This window comes from Passer domesticus, chromosome 15 (assembly GCF_036417665.1).
Source record: "Passer domesticus isolate bPasDom1 chromosome 15, bPasDom1.hap1, whole genome shotgun sequence".
NCBI classification, from domain to species: domain Eukaryota; kingdom Metazoa; phylum Chordata; class Aves; order Passeriformes; family Passeridae; genus Passer; species Passer domesticus.
Genome location: NC_087488.1, coordinates 14,926,743 through 14,944,242, shown reverse-complemented (window position 1 = coordinate 14,944,242; position 17,500 = coordinate 14,926,743). Strand labels below are relative to the sequence as shown.

Sequence of the window (17,500 nt, the reverse complement as noted above, 5' to 3'; positions counted from 1 at the left end):
CAGCCTGAGGTGACTTCACCCTCCAAGCTTCTGGCTCTCCACCAGTGCTGGAATTCTCACAGATGGCCTCTGTTTTCCAGGCAGATGTGTCCATTTTCTCCTGGGCATGGTGCATAAATCAGGCTGTGTTATGCCACTGCCAGGATTACTGCCTTGGCTGGAGAGTGCTGGAAGGAAGATGGGGAGGGATCATGGCCTTGGAAAGGCTTGGCAGGAGCTTAATTTTGTGAGGAATTGCTCTGGACAGACATTCCAGGGAACTGAGTGCATCAAAAATGGGAATGCCAATGGATGTCAGAGCAGGAAGAGGCTCAGGAGGAAGTGGCTTCAGCCAGAGAGGGGCAGAGACACAAATTCCATCAGTGCCTCCCCAGAGGTGCTGGGTGTGTGGAGAGGGAAGCCTTCCCTTGAGCTGAGGAGCTTATTCCAGGGCTTCTGCAGTGGTAGGGCCCAGATCCAGCTGGGATCCACTGGGAGAGGCTGCAGCCCCTCCTGGAGGCTCTCCCTGCCCCTCTGGGTGGCAGGAGGACAATGCCAGTGTCCCCACAGCCCCCCAGTGCTGCCAGCCTGCCTTCCAGAAGGGCAGGTCCAGGAGAGCCACTGATACTCACCAGCATCTCCAGCTCTTGGGGCTTCTCTGGGGTCCTCAGGGCACCAAGAATATCCCCAAAATGTTCTTTATCTGTGCTCCTGTCCCTGCAGGCACAGCCCCCCTGGCACTGGATTCCAGTGCCTTCCTTTTCATTGGAAGTTGTTTCTAGTTCCATTTCTCTCCCAACAATGTCTGTCCTATTCCTAAGCCAGCATTTCTCATCTCAAGGTTTGCATTCAGATGCACACGGTGTGAGCCTTCTGTGAGAATTCCCTACAAATCCATTTCCCACATTTCCCCTGATGGATAGCCCCTGGCTGCCAGGGAGAGGGGATGTCTGGAGTGTTCTGTGCCCAGGTTAAGGGGAGCTGTGGATTCCAGAGCCTGGGCTGAGCTGCTCACTTCTGCTGGAGCAGAACCCCTCCTCAGGGCCTGCTGGGGCTGAGGCTGCTGCCAGAGCTGGATTTCTGTTCCTGCTGGAGCATCCAGCACAGGCTGGATCCCAGCTCTGGAGAAAAGCTCCTGCCCCCTCCCATCCCTCCATGCATGCACCATCTCCTCCTGCCTGCTCTCAGTAGGTCTCAGAGTGCTCAGAGACATGGATCACGTATCCCTGAGGGGATTCCAAAGGGACCTGGAGTTCCAGGATGGGAGTGGCCCACCAGGGTCACAGACACCCCCAGGCTGTGCTCAGCCCCTGACCCAGCTCCTGCTCCCCAGCACATCCCTGGGAAGGTGCCTGGGTCCTTCTCCATGCCAGGCCTTGGTGGAGGCCATGGGCTGAAGAGGGATTGTCCTTTTCCTTTTCCTTTTCCTTTTCCTTTTCCTTTTCCTTTTCCTTTTCCTTTTCCTTTTCCTTTTCCTTTTCCTTTTCCTTTTCCTTTTCCTTTTCCTTTTCCTTTTCCTTTTTTTTCTTTTCCTTTTTCCTTTTTTCCTTTTTCCTTTTTTCCTTTTTCCTTTTTTCCTTTTCCTTTTCCTTTTCCTTTTCCTTTTCCTTTTCCTTTTCCTTTTCCTTTTTCCTTTCCCTTTCCTTTTTCCTTTTTTCCTTTTTCCTTTTCCTTTTCCTTTTCCTTTTCCTTTTCCTTTTCCTTTTCCTTTTCCTTTTCCTTTTCCTTTTCCTTTTCCTTTTCCTTTTCCTTTTCCTTTCCTTTTCCCTTTTCCTTACCCTTTCCCTTTCTCTCTCGTTCTCCTTCTCCTTCTCCTTCTCCTTCTCCTTCTCCTTCTCCTTCTCCTTCTCCTTCTCCTTCTCCTTCTCCTTCTCCTTCTCCTTCTCCTTCCATCTCCTTCCCCTTTTCCTTCTCCTTCTTTCCCTTCCCCATTCCCTCTTCCCTCTCCTCTCTGTGGAAATCCAGATAAAACCTTTTTCAGATAACCTGCTAATAACTCCCGCATTACCCTCAATTCTTTGGAATTTCATCCATGCCATAAGTTTCCAGGGCTGATTTTTCAGGCATCAAATAATACTCAGGCTGCTTAGAGCAAAATCCAACACCCTCTTCTGTTACCTCAGCCTCGAAAGTTTGTTTATCAATTTTATTTTAATTCCCTGTAATTATTTGCTCGTTTGCCTCCCCAGCAGTGTGTGTGGTGTGCTTGTGCTTGTGCCTGCTCTTTCTAATGGCTCCCAAACCATCAGTGGTCCAGCAGACAGGAGCTATTCCAGGAGGCAGCAGAGGCAGATGAAATAACCCAGCCCAGCCATCCACATCCCTGTTTTATCTTTATTATTCCCTGGAGGATTGTAATAATGTTAGGGAAATTGCAGAGCCAGTTTAGGCTTTATAGCAATTACAGCCTGCACTGGGTGATTGGACTATTCCCATTTGTTTAATATAAAAAATCCTCTCTTTCATCAGCAAGAGCTGTGTTAATTTTATAATGACAGATATCACACTGATAAACTTTCTGATTAAATTAAGCACAGTCCAAATAACCAAAAAAAAATCTGTGGCTGTGCCACATCAGAGAAGAAAACTCTCCCAAACTCAGAGTTCACTAAAATGCACCTCAGAGATCAGGAATCCCTGGGCCTCACTGCCTGGATCACCTCCTAGCTCCTTGGTTTTTAGGGATAAAATCCTGCTGGTGGTGCAGAGAACTCACTTTGTCTCAGTGAGGAGCTGCTAACAGAGAGACTAAAGTGGCAGCAGAGATAAATGGGAGCAGGTCAGGTCACTCTGCCCTTCGTGTTCTCTGCCTGAATCACCAAAAATCTGCTCCAGGATTCGTTTTTGAGGCGTGGATTCTGTGCTGGGATGGGATCCAGCACGGAGAGCTGTGATGCTGGTGGTGTCAAGAGCTTTTGTGCTGTTTCCATGTCACTTGTCACCCCCTCCGGCCGCCCTGGGGGCTTGGAACTCCTCCAGCAGCACCTGGAGCTGCCAGTGCTGGTGCTTGGGATCAGGATTTCCCTGTGGGACACGGAAAGCTGAAATCTGGGAAGCTCTTGTTGAGAAGGGCCTGTAAAGGAAGAGGCTCGGGGAGTTCTCCTCTCCCTGGAGCACTGCAAGCCCTCCATGCCAGTGAAACCTTTGGAAACCAGCTCCTCTCGTGGGCTGCTGCTGTCTCAGAGTCCCAGGAAAGGAAAGGGCAGAGGTGCCAAAGCAGCCCTGCCCCACACACTGCCCTGGGGTGGCCAAATTCCAGAGTGCAGGGTGATGGAGAAGCTGCTGCTTCCCCCAGGGCATTTCTGCTCCTTCCCCCACACAAGGACATCCCTGGGCCCCTTGGAGCAGAACTCAGAGAGGGAGCAGGCTGCTGGTCCCAGGGGAAAGCTGGTTTGCCTCTGGCCCCCATCCCTGCTGTGCTTGTGTTGAAAATGTGATGGAGTGATTTCATTCATGACCTCGACTTGCCTGACCCTTGTTCTGCTTTCTCCTTGTGTAGGTAGGGAACCTTGGCCTACTTTTTATGCTCCTGTTTTTTATCTATGCTGCCCTGGGAGTGGAATTGTTTGGCAAGCTGGGTGAGTAATGGGCCCGAGGCCGCTGGCTCCATCCGGTTGGTGTTTATTTGGTATCTGCTGCTTCCTTTTCTCCCTGTCTCTCTCATTCTGGGCCTTCCTCAGCTTCACACTCATGTTCTGAAGATGGAAGGTTTCTCTTGATCTCGGGGTCACGGCTGACACACGAGGATGTAGCACAGAGCCTTTCTGACACACAAACACACACACACGTCCAGGGCTCTGGCCAGCGCCACCCTTGGCTGGAGAGGAACTCTTGGCTTTTTAAATATCACTGCCCAGCATGGATTTGTTCAAGTTTGCTACTGGAGACAGAGCACGAGTCTGCAGAGCTGGATGGGGGTCAGGTTCCTGCTGGAGAGATGCCACCATAAACATGTCCCTGCTCACAGCTTCCCCCACAGCCCATCAGTTCTCTGCACTTGGCTCCTCCACTCGCAGGGCTCCTCTGCCCCCCGTTCTCAGCATCACCTTCCCCTCTCTCCATCAATCAGGAGGCATCCAGTGCTTCCTGCTTGTCCAGCATTAATTAATCCTCCAGCCTGAGGACACTGCAGCTGCTCAGGAATGTGCCCATCACTAAAATCAGAGCAAAGCCCGGCCTTGCCCAGCCTGGCAAATGCTGTTGGAGGGAGCTGTGTCTGCATCCTCAACATTTCCATCCCAATTAGAGCTCCAGGAGCACCAGAAGGGCCCTTCCTGAGCAGAGTTTATGGCTGTCATTAATCCCCTTTATGAGCCCAGCCCTCTGCTCAGATTACAAGTGCCTGAGAGCAGAATCATTCTTTCAACCAAAACCAAATTATTTTTCAGTCTCTCACAAATTCCGGGGAAGGAATTAGTTCTGCACCCACCCCGAGTGAAACAGCGTGGGTTTGTATTCCACCCCTGGAGTTATGGGTGTGTTTGTTCAGTCACAGGGGTGAGAAATGGCTCTGGTGGTGTTCCCACACACACCTGGGCAATGCCAGCCCAGGAAACCCCACTGGGGCAGGACTCTGCTTCCCAGCCCAATTTAATGGGAATATTCCTTCCTTTTCCTGATCAGTCCATGCCAGCCACAAGAACCATCAGCCCTCTCTCCCCCAGGACTGGTCATTTGTGGGTTTTTCTTGGATCTTTTTTTTTGTTTTTCCTTCCAATTTACCTCAGAATAATTACCTAAGACTGAAATGCCCAACCAAGAGCCATTGCTGCCTGTCCTAATGGATATTTAACGAGGCTGTGTTTTATGGGAAGATGGATATTTCATATGTTCAATTTGCATTCATTAGGCTATTAATTCTCAGGGGGAAAATGTCAAATTGCTCCACTTTATCTCAGTGAAAATATCCCTCGTGGTGGATGTAAAAAATCATCAAGGCGAGGGTGCAATCAACAGGAAAGCAGACAAAGGAGGCTGTAGAGCAGGAGTAAAGAAAATCACAGAAATCAGAAGGAATTTGGGTTGAAAAGGACTTCAAAGCCCATCCAGTGCCACCCCTTGCCATGGGCAGGGACACTTTGCACTAGCCCAGCTTGCTCCAAACCCTGTCCAACGTGGCCTTGAATGTTTCCAGGGATGAGAATTCCACCACCAACATTTCCACACCTCCTGGTGTCCTGTCCCCAGCTGAAAACACCTTTCCCCCTGTTCTGAGCAGGATGTCACCACCCCCTGGTGCCACAATCCACGGGACGTGGCTCAGGGTGCCACCCCCAGCTCTGGGGGCTGCTGTGGATGCTCCAGCGTGGTTTGGCTGATGTGCTGCTCCTTCCCTGCCCCACAGATTGCAGCGAGGAGAATCCCTGTGAAGGGCTGAGCCGCCACGCCACCTTCACCAACTTCGGCATGGCCTTCCTCACCCTCTTCAGGGTGTCCACGGGGGACAACTGGAACGGGATCATGAAGGTGTGTGCAGCCTCTGGCAGCTTCCTCCTCTCTGGAGGGCTGTAGGTGCAGTTTTCAAACGGATTCAGGCAACTCTTGGGTGCAAACAAAAATGTTTCCTCTTAAAACATCAAAGTGAGTCTTCCTAATAGAAAAGCCAGGTATGTTTTCAAGATTTGTCCTAATTCTCACCCAGCCTGAAGCTTTGTTCCTGGATGTAATATTTAAGGACAATTATGCCAGTGTTTTGACTGGGAGGAGTAACCATGTGCTGTGCCTTTGGGACGTGTCACAGAATCTCAGGATCATGGAACGGTTTGGGCTGGAAGGGACCTTAAAGCTCATCCAGTTCCACCCCTGCCATGAGTAGAGACACCTTTCACTACCTCAGGTTGCCCCATGTTCTCTCCCACCTGACCTGGAACGCTCCAGGAGCTGAGAAATCCAAAACTTCTGGGCAGCCCATTCCCCTCCTTGTTGTTGCTGCAATTCACAACCCCCGTATTTCCTCTTACCCGTTTCAGCTGTACCCTCCTTGTGTTCTCCTGGTGTTTCTGCCCCCGGGGCCCAGGCAGAGGCTCTCTAATGCCTGCCCTGTGCCCGTGCTGCAGGACACGCTCCGGGAGTGCACGCGGGAGGACAAGCACTGCCTCAGCTACCTGCCCGTCATCTCCCCCGTCTACTTCGTCACCTTCGTCCTCATCGCCCAGTTCGTCCTGGTCAACGTGGTGGTGGCAGTGCTGATGAAGCACCTGGAGGAGAGCAACAAGGAGGCCAAGGAGGACGCTGAGATGGACGCTGAGATCGAGCTGGAGATGTCCAGAGGGAGCAGGAGTGGGGCGGTGGCCGGGGAGAGCCGGGCACTGCACGGGAACCTGGAGCACAGCAAGGGCCAGCAGCAAGGCCTGGTGAGAGCTGGGCTGGGGAGGGATGGATCCCACACAGAGCCAGAGGGACAGGACTCAGGGAGCAGTCCCAGCCCCTGCAGCAGGGATGTCACCTCCACCCCACGTCCTGAGGCAGCTCCCAGGGCTCCTGGAGGTGGAAGGTGCTGGAAACTCATCCTGGCCATTATTCCAGAGGAGGGTTCAAAGTCCATCTCTCTGCTTCATTCTCAGGTTGTGGATTTAAAGTTCAGAGCCATAAAAGCCCTGTCCTGCTGTCCCAGTCAGTCCTTGTCATTTTTCAGGGCAGCAGGACCGAGCAATCCCAAAAATCCTGGGAATGCTGGGAGCCCTGGCACCTCCAGCATGAGATGGGATCAATTCCCTTCACAGTGGGATAAATCCCACTTTGGGATTTCCAGAGGATCCTCCAGCAATTCAGTGCTGCTGTAAAACTGCAGCTCTCATGGCTCTGCTTAGGACATGGAGAACTTGGGAATTATCAGAGCCCCTCAGCAAGGAGCTGGAGGTCCCTGGGTTGATTTTTGGAGGTCCCTGGCTTGATTTTTGGAGGTTCCTGGGTTGATTTTTGGAAGTCCCTGGGTTGATTTTTGAAGGTCCCTGGGTTTATTTTTGGAGGTTTCTGGTTGATTTTTGGAAGTCCCTGGGTTGATTTTTGGAAGTCCCTGGGTTGATTTTTGGAAGTCCCTGGGTTGATTTTTTTGGAGGTTCCTGGGTTGATTTTTGAAGGTCCCTGGGTTTATTTTTGGAGGTTCCTGGTTGATTTTTGGAGGTTCCTGGTTGATTTTTGGAAGTCCCTGGGTTGATTTTTTGGAAGTCCCTGGGTTGATTTTTTTGGAGGTTCCTGGGTTGATTTTTAGGACATTTCCTGCTCTCTGATCCCTGTCAGTCCTCCAGGAAAACAACCAGAAGTGCAGGGGGAGGAGGGTGTGAGATAATTGTCTCAGCCCATGTCAGCAGCCTGTGATTAAGAGTGAACATGGAACTGCTTTGTCACCACGATCACAAATAAATCTACCGCGAAATCAGTGGGGGCTTGGAGATTAAATTACATTAAATTAGATTTTTGTGAAATCTATCAGACTCCATTAGGGCGAGGAGAAAGCTTTGGTTACACAGCGATGGGGAATTGGCTGTTTGAATGTTGCTCCTGACAAACATTCCTGCAGGGAAATGCACAGGTTGCTTTTCTTTTCTAATTGAGGGAAGAGAGGGCACGTCCTTTCACACAGGCTGGGAGTGCAAACAGCTCATTCTCCTTGGGTTTTCCTCATCTTCCAAAGCACATCAGAGCCTCCTTTTAACCCTGGAGGTGCTGAGGGGGAGAAGTGTCCCCTTATCCTCCCACCATGTCCTGCCACCATCCCACAACAGCCCAGGCCACCAGGCTGAGGTGGCTGATGTCCCACCATCGTGTGCTGTGCTTTGGGGCTGTGTCTGAGCTGTCCCAAACCTGTCCCTTCACAGCCACAACCTTCCCAGCCTCTGTCCTTTCCAGCTGGGAAATCCCAGAGCGATCAGCCCTGTGTGGGACAGGAGTGAAATCCTCTTTTTAGCTTTTAAAATGTGCATTTGGTGTGACTTCAAATCTTAAACCCAGAGCTGCAAGCAGAGTTTTTTGTTTGTGGAGAAAACAGTGTCAGGTTTGATTTTATTGTTATTGTAAGAACTTGTTTGTGATACTGAGGAAACTGAGGCAGGGGGGGATCAACACCTCAGGCTTCCAGCAATCCCCTGAGCTGGGAATTCAGGAGATGCTCCAGGGAAATTCCTAGCAAACCAGAAGGGCTTCAACCCCCTCTGCTCCCAGTCACCCCCCATGCCCAGGTCCCATCCTGATTTCCAGGGTATGGGCTCAGGCTCTGGAGTGCAGCAGGTGTTTCCCAGCAAGGAGGAGGAGCAGCAGTGATGTCTCCAAACCATCCTCACTGTCCCGAGCTGCTCTCCAGGTGGGAGCCAACAAATTTCCCATCCATGGTTCATATTTCAATCCCTCATTTCATTTGAAATTTACCCACGTCCTTAATTCAGTCAGCTCTCAACAGCTGAACCCTTAAAAATTGAAGTGGCTGGTGTCAAGAAGGGCTTTTGTTCATTTGTCCCAGGCACAGCCAAGCTGAGCTTTAGGAGCCAAATCCTGAGATCCTCCTGTTCAGGTGCTGAGACCTTTTGTTCTCGGAGCTGAGCAGGAGCCCCTGGCTGCCCCAGCCCTGGCGATGCTGTGCTGGAGGAGCTGATGAGCTGGGATGGCCAGGGACCAGCTGGCACTGCCTGCTGAGGCTGTCATCCGTCAGCTGGGAGCCCTGGGTGGCTCCTGGGCACGGCCACAGCTGGCAGAGCTGGATGCCAAGGAGCTGCAAATACCTGCTGGCCTCTCCTTCCCAGCCAGGCTCCACAGGGTAAAAGCATGGAGTCATTCATCTTGGGGTGTGCACCTTCAGGGAGCTGAGGGAAGACATTTCTAAGCCAGAAGTAAAAGTTAAAATCCAGATTTAACCAGATCCTCGGTGAGCTCCAAACCTGAGGGATCTCAGGGACAAGTTTTGCTGGCAGAGCAAAGCAAAATACATTTAATTTAAGACATACAGCTGGGAAAATGGTTTCAATCAGTCACTGGGAGGCTGATGTGAAGGGAGAGCCAGAGGGATTCACTGTGGTTGAGATAAAAGGGGAAATTGGGAGGGGAACGTGTCCAGCCAGGCTGCAGAGCCTGGCCCAGGGCTCCTGCTGCCCCAGCACTTGGCCAAGTCCTGGCATCACCTCTCAGCTTCTCCATCAGCACCCCAGGGACCTCATTTGTGTCCCTAAAGCTCCCCGTGACCCCAGGATGGATTGGCTGAGCAGGGTCAGGTTTAAGGTTTGTGGTGAGCTCTGTGTGGGCACTTCCAACCAGACCCAGCAAAGAAAAATCTCTTTTCAACCCCCAGACAGGCTCCACACCCCACCCTCACTGCCACGGTGTCTTCTCCTTCCTCTGCCTCCTTCTTCAGGGCTCCGAGGTGCCCAAAATGCTGCAGGTTTTAGGAGAGAGGCCTCGAGGTTTGCAGTGGTGTTGATGTGTTTAAATGTCTGCCCTGTGAGGGTGTTCTGGGGAGAATTTCCAGGAGTTGTTTTGGCCCCTCTGTCCTCTGTGTGAGGAGAAGGATGTCACCTTCACACCTCCTGTTCCTCCTCTTGGAACATCAGATCAGGAAAATGTGAGAAATGCTGCTTTTTCCATGTGTTTAACAAATGGGCTCCTTTTTCCTGGCCCTTCCTTTCTCTCTGATTATCCAATAGTTGACTTTGGACAAAAAAATGACTTTTTTAGTGGTGGGTCATCGATGCCTCCCTTTATTCCAGCCACATCCTGAGCTCTTCCCTCAGTGTAACCCTGGCTGCAGGCTCGGGGTGAGATCCCAGAGGGGACACCAGCACAAGGCTGGGAAGCAAAAAGGGAAGGAATTCCCTGTAAATTCCCTGTAAATTCACACTGGGGTGTGTCACAGCAACGGGTCCCCAGCCAGGTAATAATTAGCATTGACCCCATGATTCACAAAAGGCTGATCAATCATGTGTTTATTAAAAAACCCATTGCTCTTACAGACAGTTACGATACAAATTGACCTAACTGCTCCTTTAATTAAAACACCATCACAGGGTGTTAATTAGGAAACCATCCTTTGGTAAAGTCTCCATAACACATTCTACATGTTCACAACAACAGGGGCAGCAAGTGAAGATCAGAATTATTCCTCATTCTTTTCCCTGACCTCCTCACAGACGTTTCCCAGGGGAAGTTGTGTCTCTCTCTGTGGCTGCTGCCACAGGGGTGATGCCACCTCCCTGTCCCGTTGCTCTGCAGGGCAGTGCAGCCTCGCTGAGGGCCCAGGACTCCCAGAACCTGCTGGCAGTGAGGAAGATCTCCGTGTCCAGGATGCATTCCCTGCCCAACGACAGCTACATGTTCCGGCCCGTGACGCCGGCCACGGCCCCGCTGCCCCTGCACGAGGTGGAGATGGAAACCTACCCCTGCAAAGCCCCAAGAGGTACCAACCTCAGATTCCTCTGCTCTGAGGGAAAGGTTTGGGTTCCTCACCGCAAGAAGGATGTGGAAGGGCTGGAGCGTGGCCAGGGAAGGGGATGCAGCTTGGGGGGGCTCAGCCTGGAGAAGATCAGGGGGAAACTTCTCACTCTCCACAAATCCCTGACAGGATGGGCAGGGTTGGGCTCTGCTCTCAGGGAACAGGGCCAGGATGAGAGGAAACAGCCCCAGGTTCTGCCAGGGGAGGTTTGGATTGGATATCAGGGGAAGTTCCTTCACTGGAAGGGTGTTGAGGCATCAGAACGGGCTCCCAGGGCAGTGGTGGGGTCATCATCCCTGGGAGTGTTCAGAAAACCTGTGGATCTTCCTGAACCTGTGCTCAAAAAACCTGGGGCTTGATTTAGCACTGGCCTTGGCAGTGCTGGATTAATGCTTGGGATCCTTGGTATTTTCCAATCTTTACAACTCCATGATTTCAGCCAGAGGGGGTTCAGTGGGGAGCAACCAACCCAAACATGGCCTGAGCAGGGTTCACTCCCGCGTGATTCCATCAGCACCAGAGTTTTATTGATGCTTCCTCACATCCTGCAAAATTCCACGTTTCCATCACCTCCCCAGCTCAGGTGTTTGGGGAGAAGCAAAGCTCCCAAGCACAGGTTCAGGATTTTAGCTGAGGGGAAGGGAGCTGTGCATTCCCTCTGCCTGCAGATCAATAACATCCCCAGGAACAAAAGCCAGGGCTGGGATTGCTCCCAGCACAATTCCTCGTGTTTCAGGCAGGCTGCAGCCTCAGGGCAGTGCCTCCCAGCAGCACACCTGCAGTTCAGAGCTGCAGGAGTTCCTCTGGCAGCAGAAAGATCAGAAATCACCCTCTGGTTCTTCCTGAGCCCAGCCTTGTAAGGAATGTCATGGAGAGACCCCAACATTCAGGAATCAGGGAACCTTTGAGGGGGCATTCATCCTCTGCATCCCAGCACATTTCCCTGGAAAAGCCTTTCTGTCTCTTCTGTTGAGCTGCTTTGAAGGGGAAATTGTTGGAATTTTGGATGTTGAGAATTTTAGATTTTTTATGTTGATAGATTTTGAAAAGAGTATTGTATTTAATTTGAAGTTGTAGAGAAAATTTTTTAAATTAAATTACAGAATTGAGATTATGAGTGTATAGTTTGATTAGAAGTGTATAATATAATGTAGTGAAAAAATTAGAGTTTAAGGTTTTAAAATATAGTGATATATGTAAAGTAAAATAGAGGTTTTAGGGTGGATTTTTTTTTTAAATTTTATGGGTTTGGGTGGCATTCTGTAATTGGATAGAAAAGTTTGTATTGTGGGATATGAGGGATTAGTTATTAGGCTAAAAGTAAAAATACAGCAGGAAATCGATCTGAAACACAATCTCTGCCTCCCCAAAAGCACAGCTGCTCCTGGAGGGGCTCCCTGGAACTTTTCCCAGCCTGGTTCCCTTTGATCCAGCACGGTTTGAAATGCCAGAGCTGCCCAGTGGGTTTGCACACCCTGATTTGCTCTGATTTCCTTGGGAGAAGGAGCTCTGTGTTTGTTCAGACTCTCTGGGAGCCAGGTCATGTTCTCTGCTCAGTGTTTATTATTATTTCACCTGCAAATTCCTCGTGAAGGAAAGAAAACAGAGGCTGAGTTTCATGGGCAGCCTCCTGGGGCTGCTTTTCATCCCTGGAGTGGCTGTAAAGCAGGATTTATATCCACATAAAACTGCTGGGGCGTTGGCAGGGGTGGGCAGAGCCCACCAAGGGTTCTCTGATGTTTCATAAATTCCTCAGTTTCTCTCCAAGAGCACTGGAGGGGTGGATATGGTGGATATCATGGATATGACTTTTTACCTGGTGGTAAAACCAGCAGCACCCCGAGCTGTGCTGCTCCTGAGCTGCCCAAACTCTGCTTCAGGTCACAGATCCATAAATTATATCCAAATAAAACTGAGCCCATGGAGGCTCCCATGAGCTTCAGGATGTCTGATCTCCCAGTACTCCACTGACCACACAGTGAAAATCTTGTGGGATGAGCAGATCTCAGGATATTTTGGTTTTAGATGCAGTTTGCTGATTTCCTAGAAAAACAAGAGAAAAAATATCCAACTCCAGAGATCTTCATTCTCCTGAGCATCCAGTTTGGTGGGAGTTTGGTTTCCTGTATGAGAGCTCGATGGAAAGTGTCCAACAGGAGGAAATTCCAGCTGAGGACAGGGAGTAGAGCATTGGGTCTGGATTTTATGACCATGTTTGTGACAGACTTTATGCCAGAGTTTTTCTGCATCATAAAAAGAATTTTATAAAGCCTGGAATAGCACATGAACAGCACAGGCTCAGCCTGAAACTCTGGGTCTAGAGGAGCCCAAAAAAACCCTGGGGAGAAGCGGGGTGGGGGTGGGAATTCCTTCTGTGGTGATCTGGAGAAAAGCTCCAAATGAAAAATTATTAAACACTCACTTTTCTTTGTCCCCACCAACAAATCTGTCTGTGAAACTCAACTGTGATGTGTCTGGATGGCTTTTGTCAGGGGTTCAAGTTCCCTGACCCCTGGGTGAGATCTCTTGGAGTGATGGATAACAGTGTTTGCAACACGGAGCTGGGCAGCACAGACGTTGGGTTTCAAACTAATGAGGACAATAAATCCTGCAGCCAAAAACCAGAGAAGATCTTTCAAACAACTCCCAAGTGCAGTAAAGCAGCACCACGGATGGGCTGGGGAGGAGGGATGGCCTTCAGACCCAGCCTGGGAGGCTTTGGGGAGAGAGAGATTCCAGGCTGTCCTCAGCTCAGGGCTGCCAGAGCACTGGGAGCAGCTCCTGGTGGGACCAGCTGAGCTGAGCTGAGCTGAGCTGAGCTGAGCTGAGCTGAGCTGAGCTGAGCCGAGCCTCGGGGACAGCCCCTGGTGCTGGCTGGGCTGGGCTGGGCTGGGCTGGGCTGGGCTGGGCTGGGCTGGGCTGGGCTGGGCTGGGCTGGGCTGGGCTGGGCTGGGCTGGGCTGGGCTGGGTGGGAGAACTGCCCTAGGCTGCACAAGTTGCAGAATATCCTGAGTTAGAAGGGATCCACAAGGATCAGAGCCCTGCACCATCTGTGAGCTCCCTGCCACCCCTGCTGAGGTTCAAAGCAGCAGACAGGACAAGGGATAAGGTTTTTAATCCAAGATTTATGCTGAGATTTTGCATTTCAGCTAAGCCCAACAGCTTTTTCCTTCTCCCTCCTGTGTTTACTCCCCTCTTGAAGCTTCTGCCTCAAACCCTGAGAGCCCCCAGGCCCAGCAGTGACTTCTCCCTCTGTCCTGCCCTAGGATCCATCACGTCCATCCGCTCCCAGCCCGTGGTGGGCAGCTCCTCGCTGCGGGTGCCCACGGAGGCCGCGCGCTGCCCCGGCCACGACGGGCGGCACCGCTGGAAGGGGCTGGGCCCCCACGGCTGCCCCCGATCTCCTGCCCTCAGCAAGCTGCTCTGCAGACAGGTGAGGGGCCACCAGCACCCAGAGGTAACTCTGTCTGGTCACCTGGTTCCTCTCCCTTCTTTCCCAGTCCTATCTTGTGTTTCTTTGCTTGGAGCTGAAGTGGAATGGAATGAAACATGCCATAAATTTTAATTTTAATATATTCCCAGCAAATGACATGTGGGAAGGCCATTTTTTCCCTGCTTCCATCTTCATGGCTGTGCTACTCCACAAAATAAGAGCTAAAGTGTGGGGAGAAAGTGCCCAAATCCATGTTACCAGTGCTGGGAGAGCCCTCCACTGTGATGGGTTGTGCTGGCTCAGGATTTGGGGCTGGAGCAAGACCAAGGCCCAGCAGGTGCCAGCCCTGGACATGAAGGCTCCTGCCAGCTGAAGTTTATCCTCTTGTCTGGGTCTGACAGGGATGAGGTGGGCTGTGTTAGACCCACCAACCCTTTGCCTCGTGCCATGGGCTCCCCATCCCTGTGAGTGTCCCAGGCCAGCTTGGATGGGGCTTGGACTGGTGGAAGGTGCTCCTGGCAAGGTGTGGAAGGAGATGAGCTTTAAGATCCCTTCCAACACAACGTGGTCCTATAATTCTGTGTCCATCACTGGAGGTGCTGCTGCCCAGCACATCCCCAGGCTCTCACCCCACTTCTCTCCCCTCCCCTTCCAGGAGGCCGTTCGGACGGACTCGGTAGACGGACAGACAGCAGAGCACAAAGACAGCGTGCAGGCAGAGCCTGGAGAGCCCCAGCCATCAGCAAAGCAGCCCCAGAGCACCCTCAGCCCCAGCCCTCTCCCAGCCTCCCCTCCACGCTCTCCCCCATCCTCCCCACACCGGCCCCTGGGCCCCCTGGCACGGAAGCACACGTGTGGCCAGCACGGCGTTGCCAGCCGGCCACCCAGCCCCGGCAGCCCTCCCAGCCCCGAGGGCTGCCAGGGCGAGCCCTCAGACCTGGCTGACGAGGAGGTTCGGCACATCAACAGCTCGGCCAAAGACTGGGCAGAGGAGCACTCGGACCCCGGCAGCCGCTCCACGTCGCCCTTCACCTCCCCGGCCCCGTCCCCCGTGCCCCTCAAGAACTGCAGCACAAGCAGCCTCTCCCGCAGGGAGAAGGACTTGAAGAAGTTCTACAGCACCGACGCCAAGGGCTTCCTCAGCAAGCCCAGCTGGGCCGACGAGCAGCGGCGGCATTCCATCGAGATCTGCCCCTCCGGCGGCTTCCAGGAGCCCGCCGAGGACACGCAGCGGCCCCCCGGCCACGTCCAGCCCGAGGCCGACTACATCCACGGAGCCCGGAGGAAGAAGAAGATGAGCCCGCCCTGCATTTCTATAGATCCTCCCATGGAGGATGAGGGGGCCCCACGCGCCAAACCCTCCGAGAACACCCTGCTGCGGAGGAGAACGCCGTCCTGCGAGTTCCCGGCCTACCGAGAATCCCTGGAGCTCCCGGAGAGCCGAGGGGAGCACCTCAGCATCCCCAACTTCTCCTTCGAGCAGCTGGACGGCGGCTCCTTGAGCAGCCTCTCGGAGCTGCTGGACAGCGGGCAGTCCACGCCGGCCTCCGCGGACTCGCGGCCGGACGCTGAGCAGAAAAAACAGGATCACTTAAAAACTCAGCGGGGCGACGGCAAAGAGAGGGGCAGAGAGCTGCCGGGCACTGCCAAGAGCCCCCTGCACAAGCAGGACTTGGGCCCCGTGACTGTTGCCACAGAAGAAGGCACGGATGACCCGGTATAGCTGCTGGGATGGGGGACAGGGGGGGTCTCAAGGGCTTGTCACCAGTGTGGGGGTCCCAAAGAGAGGGGACACAGCGGTCAGGGGTGGCCGTCACCGGGGCTGTCCCCTCGCTGCGGTCACTTGTTGGGAGGAGCTGTGGAAGTTTGCAAAAAAACCACACACACACACACACACATACACACACGTGAGAAAATGAAAAAGAAACCAAACGAGCGGCTGGACGAAAGTGGGGATGGGGTTTTGGGGGATTTGGCAAGAGGTTTTGGGGTTTCTTTTCGAAGGGGAAGGTGGAGTTGATGCAGGGGTGGCTTCGTTCCTCCCACGCCGCTCCGTGGCCTCGATCACATTGATTCGGGTCTGAGGTGGTGGTGGTGGGGATCTGGGGGGATTCTCTTGGGGTTTTGTTGTTTTGTTGGGTTTCTTTTTTTTTTTATTTTATTTTAAACATGCTCAACTTTTCCTGAGGCACCTTTTTGAGCTGTCACGTTCCGCTGGAGTGCCTGGGAGCTGGACATTGTCTGTATATCAGCAGTTCTATAAATAAAAATTCTGTATTTGTGAGCTAAAAATGAGGAAACAAACAAACAAAAAAAAAACCTGGAAAAAGAAATAGACCCACAAAAACTCTCTCTTCATAATGCACATATTTTTATAGAGAAACAGAGATGCTGGTTTTTGCATTACATGGGTGGTGTTTCCTTGGGTTTTCTGTGGAATTAATTACTCCAGCCATTCATTTTCCAAATGTTTCTCCTCTTTCCTCGCTTCCCTTCCCTCCACCATCACCCCACCAGCTTCTTGTCACAGCCGATGCTTCTGACGTCTCGCTCATTTTCTTTTGTACTTTAGAGGTTGTCCTAATTACAGATAAAAAACCAAATCACTACTGAATTGTAGCCAGTGCAATAATAAGTTATTCATTCTTCTTGTCTGTCCAACTGTCCTGTTGCTTTTTTCCCCCTTTTTTAAACTGAAATTCAGGTTAAACGTCGCAATAATCTGAACTAACGTGCACAAAGACGGTTTCTTGTGTTACAAAGAGAAAAAACTAATGAAAAAAAAAAGGAAAAATAACTACATTTACAGAGAGATTAAAAAAAACTGAACAAATAAATAGTAAATTATTTAAGAAATGTATTTTGTTTACTGCAGTTCTAAGTAAATTATTGATACAGTGTGTAAAGGTGTAAAGAGCTGTCGTAGGTGATGTTCTTCGTGAGCACTTAAGGTGATGATTTGTCCTCCTGGTGGCAGAACAACTCCGACCCCTCGGGGCAGTTTGCACTCCCTGTCCCTCCCTCCCCATCCCTGGACACGTTCCCTTCCCAAGGCCCTTCCAGAAGCCTCTAGAGGAATCCAGGTCACCTTCTAACACCACTTTGCAGGGGTTTTTTTGCAGCTTTTGGGGCTGATTTTCCTTTTTTACCCTCCTTCCCCACCCCTCCTGCAGGCCCTGTGTCCATGGCCCAGCTTGGCCATGGAAAATAAGAGCAGGAAGGAGCCCAGGGGGGAACAAACCCATCCAGTCGTTTCCGTTTGGTTCCTTCCGTGCCGCCTCATATTTATGCCTTCACATTTATCTTCTGTTATCGATGCATCCATTACTCCAAAGGAAATGTATCTTGTTTCACATCTATTAAACTGTATAAACTGGAAGCGTGGCCTCCCTTTGTGCCCAGCTGTCCCTGCCGCTCGCAGAGCTCGGCATTCCCTGAGAACTCCTTCCTCAGCCTCCCCGAGCTGCAGCCCCCCGCGTGTGAAGCATCCCTGCTGGAGCTGGAGGCTTCTCCCACCTCCCCCTGAGCTCAGAGAATCCCCCACCTCACCTCCATATGTTGATCCGGCTGCTTCCGAGGAGCACCTGCGCCGCTGTAATTAAGAGTCGTTTAGAATTATTGTAAATAATGATTCTGTCTCGGTGGGATAGCGAGGAATTCCAGAAAAGAGCCAC

The 17,500-nt window shown here is 51.8% G+C and overlaps 1 protein-coding gene across 2 annotated transcripts in view; it reads left to right on the top strand.

Annotated features, from left to right (window-relative positions):
• CACNA1H (calcium voltage-gated channel subunit alpha1 H) overlaps positions 1-17,205 on the top strand; it is a 160,145-nt gene extending 142,940 nt beyond the window's left edge. For both annotated transcript variants that reach the window (XM_064390916.1, XM_064390915.1), the window contains exons 30-35: positions 3,479-3,557; positions 5,324-5,445; positions 6,036-6,332; positions 10,174-10,357; positions 13,660-13,826; positions 14,482-17,205. In XM_064390916.1, coding sequence (XP_064246986.1) covers positions 3,479-3,557; positions 5,324-5,445; positions 6,036-6,332; positions 10,174-10,357; positions 13,660-13,826; positions 14,482-15,549 — 1,917 coding nt within the window. In that variant the 3' untranslated portion in view covers positions 15,550-17,205. The remainder of the gene's footprint in view (positions 1-3,478; positions 3,558-5,323; positions 5,446-6,035; positions 6,333-10,173; positions 10,358-13,659; positions 13,827-14,481) is intronic.
• Positions 17,206-17,500: the final 295 nt, after the last annotated feature.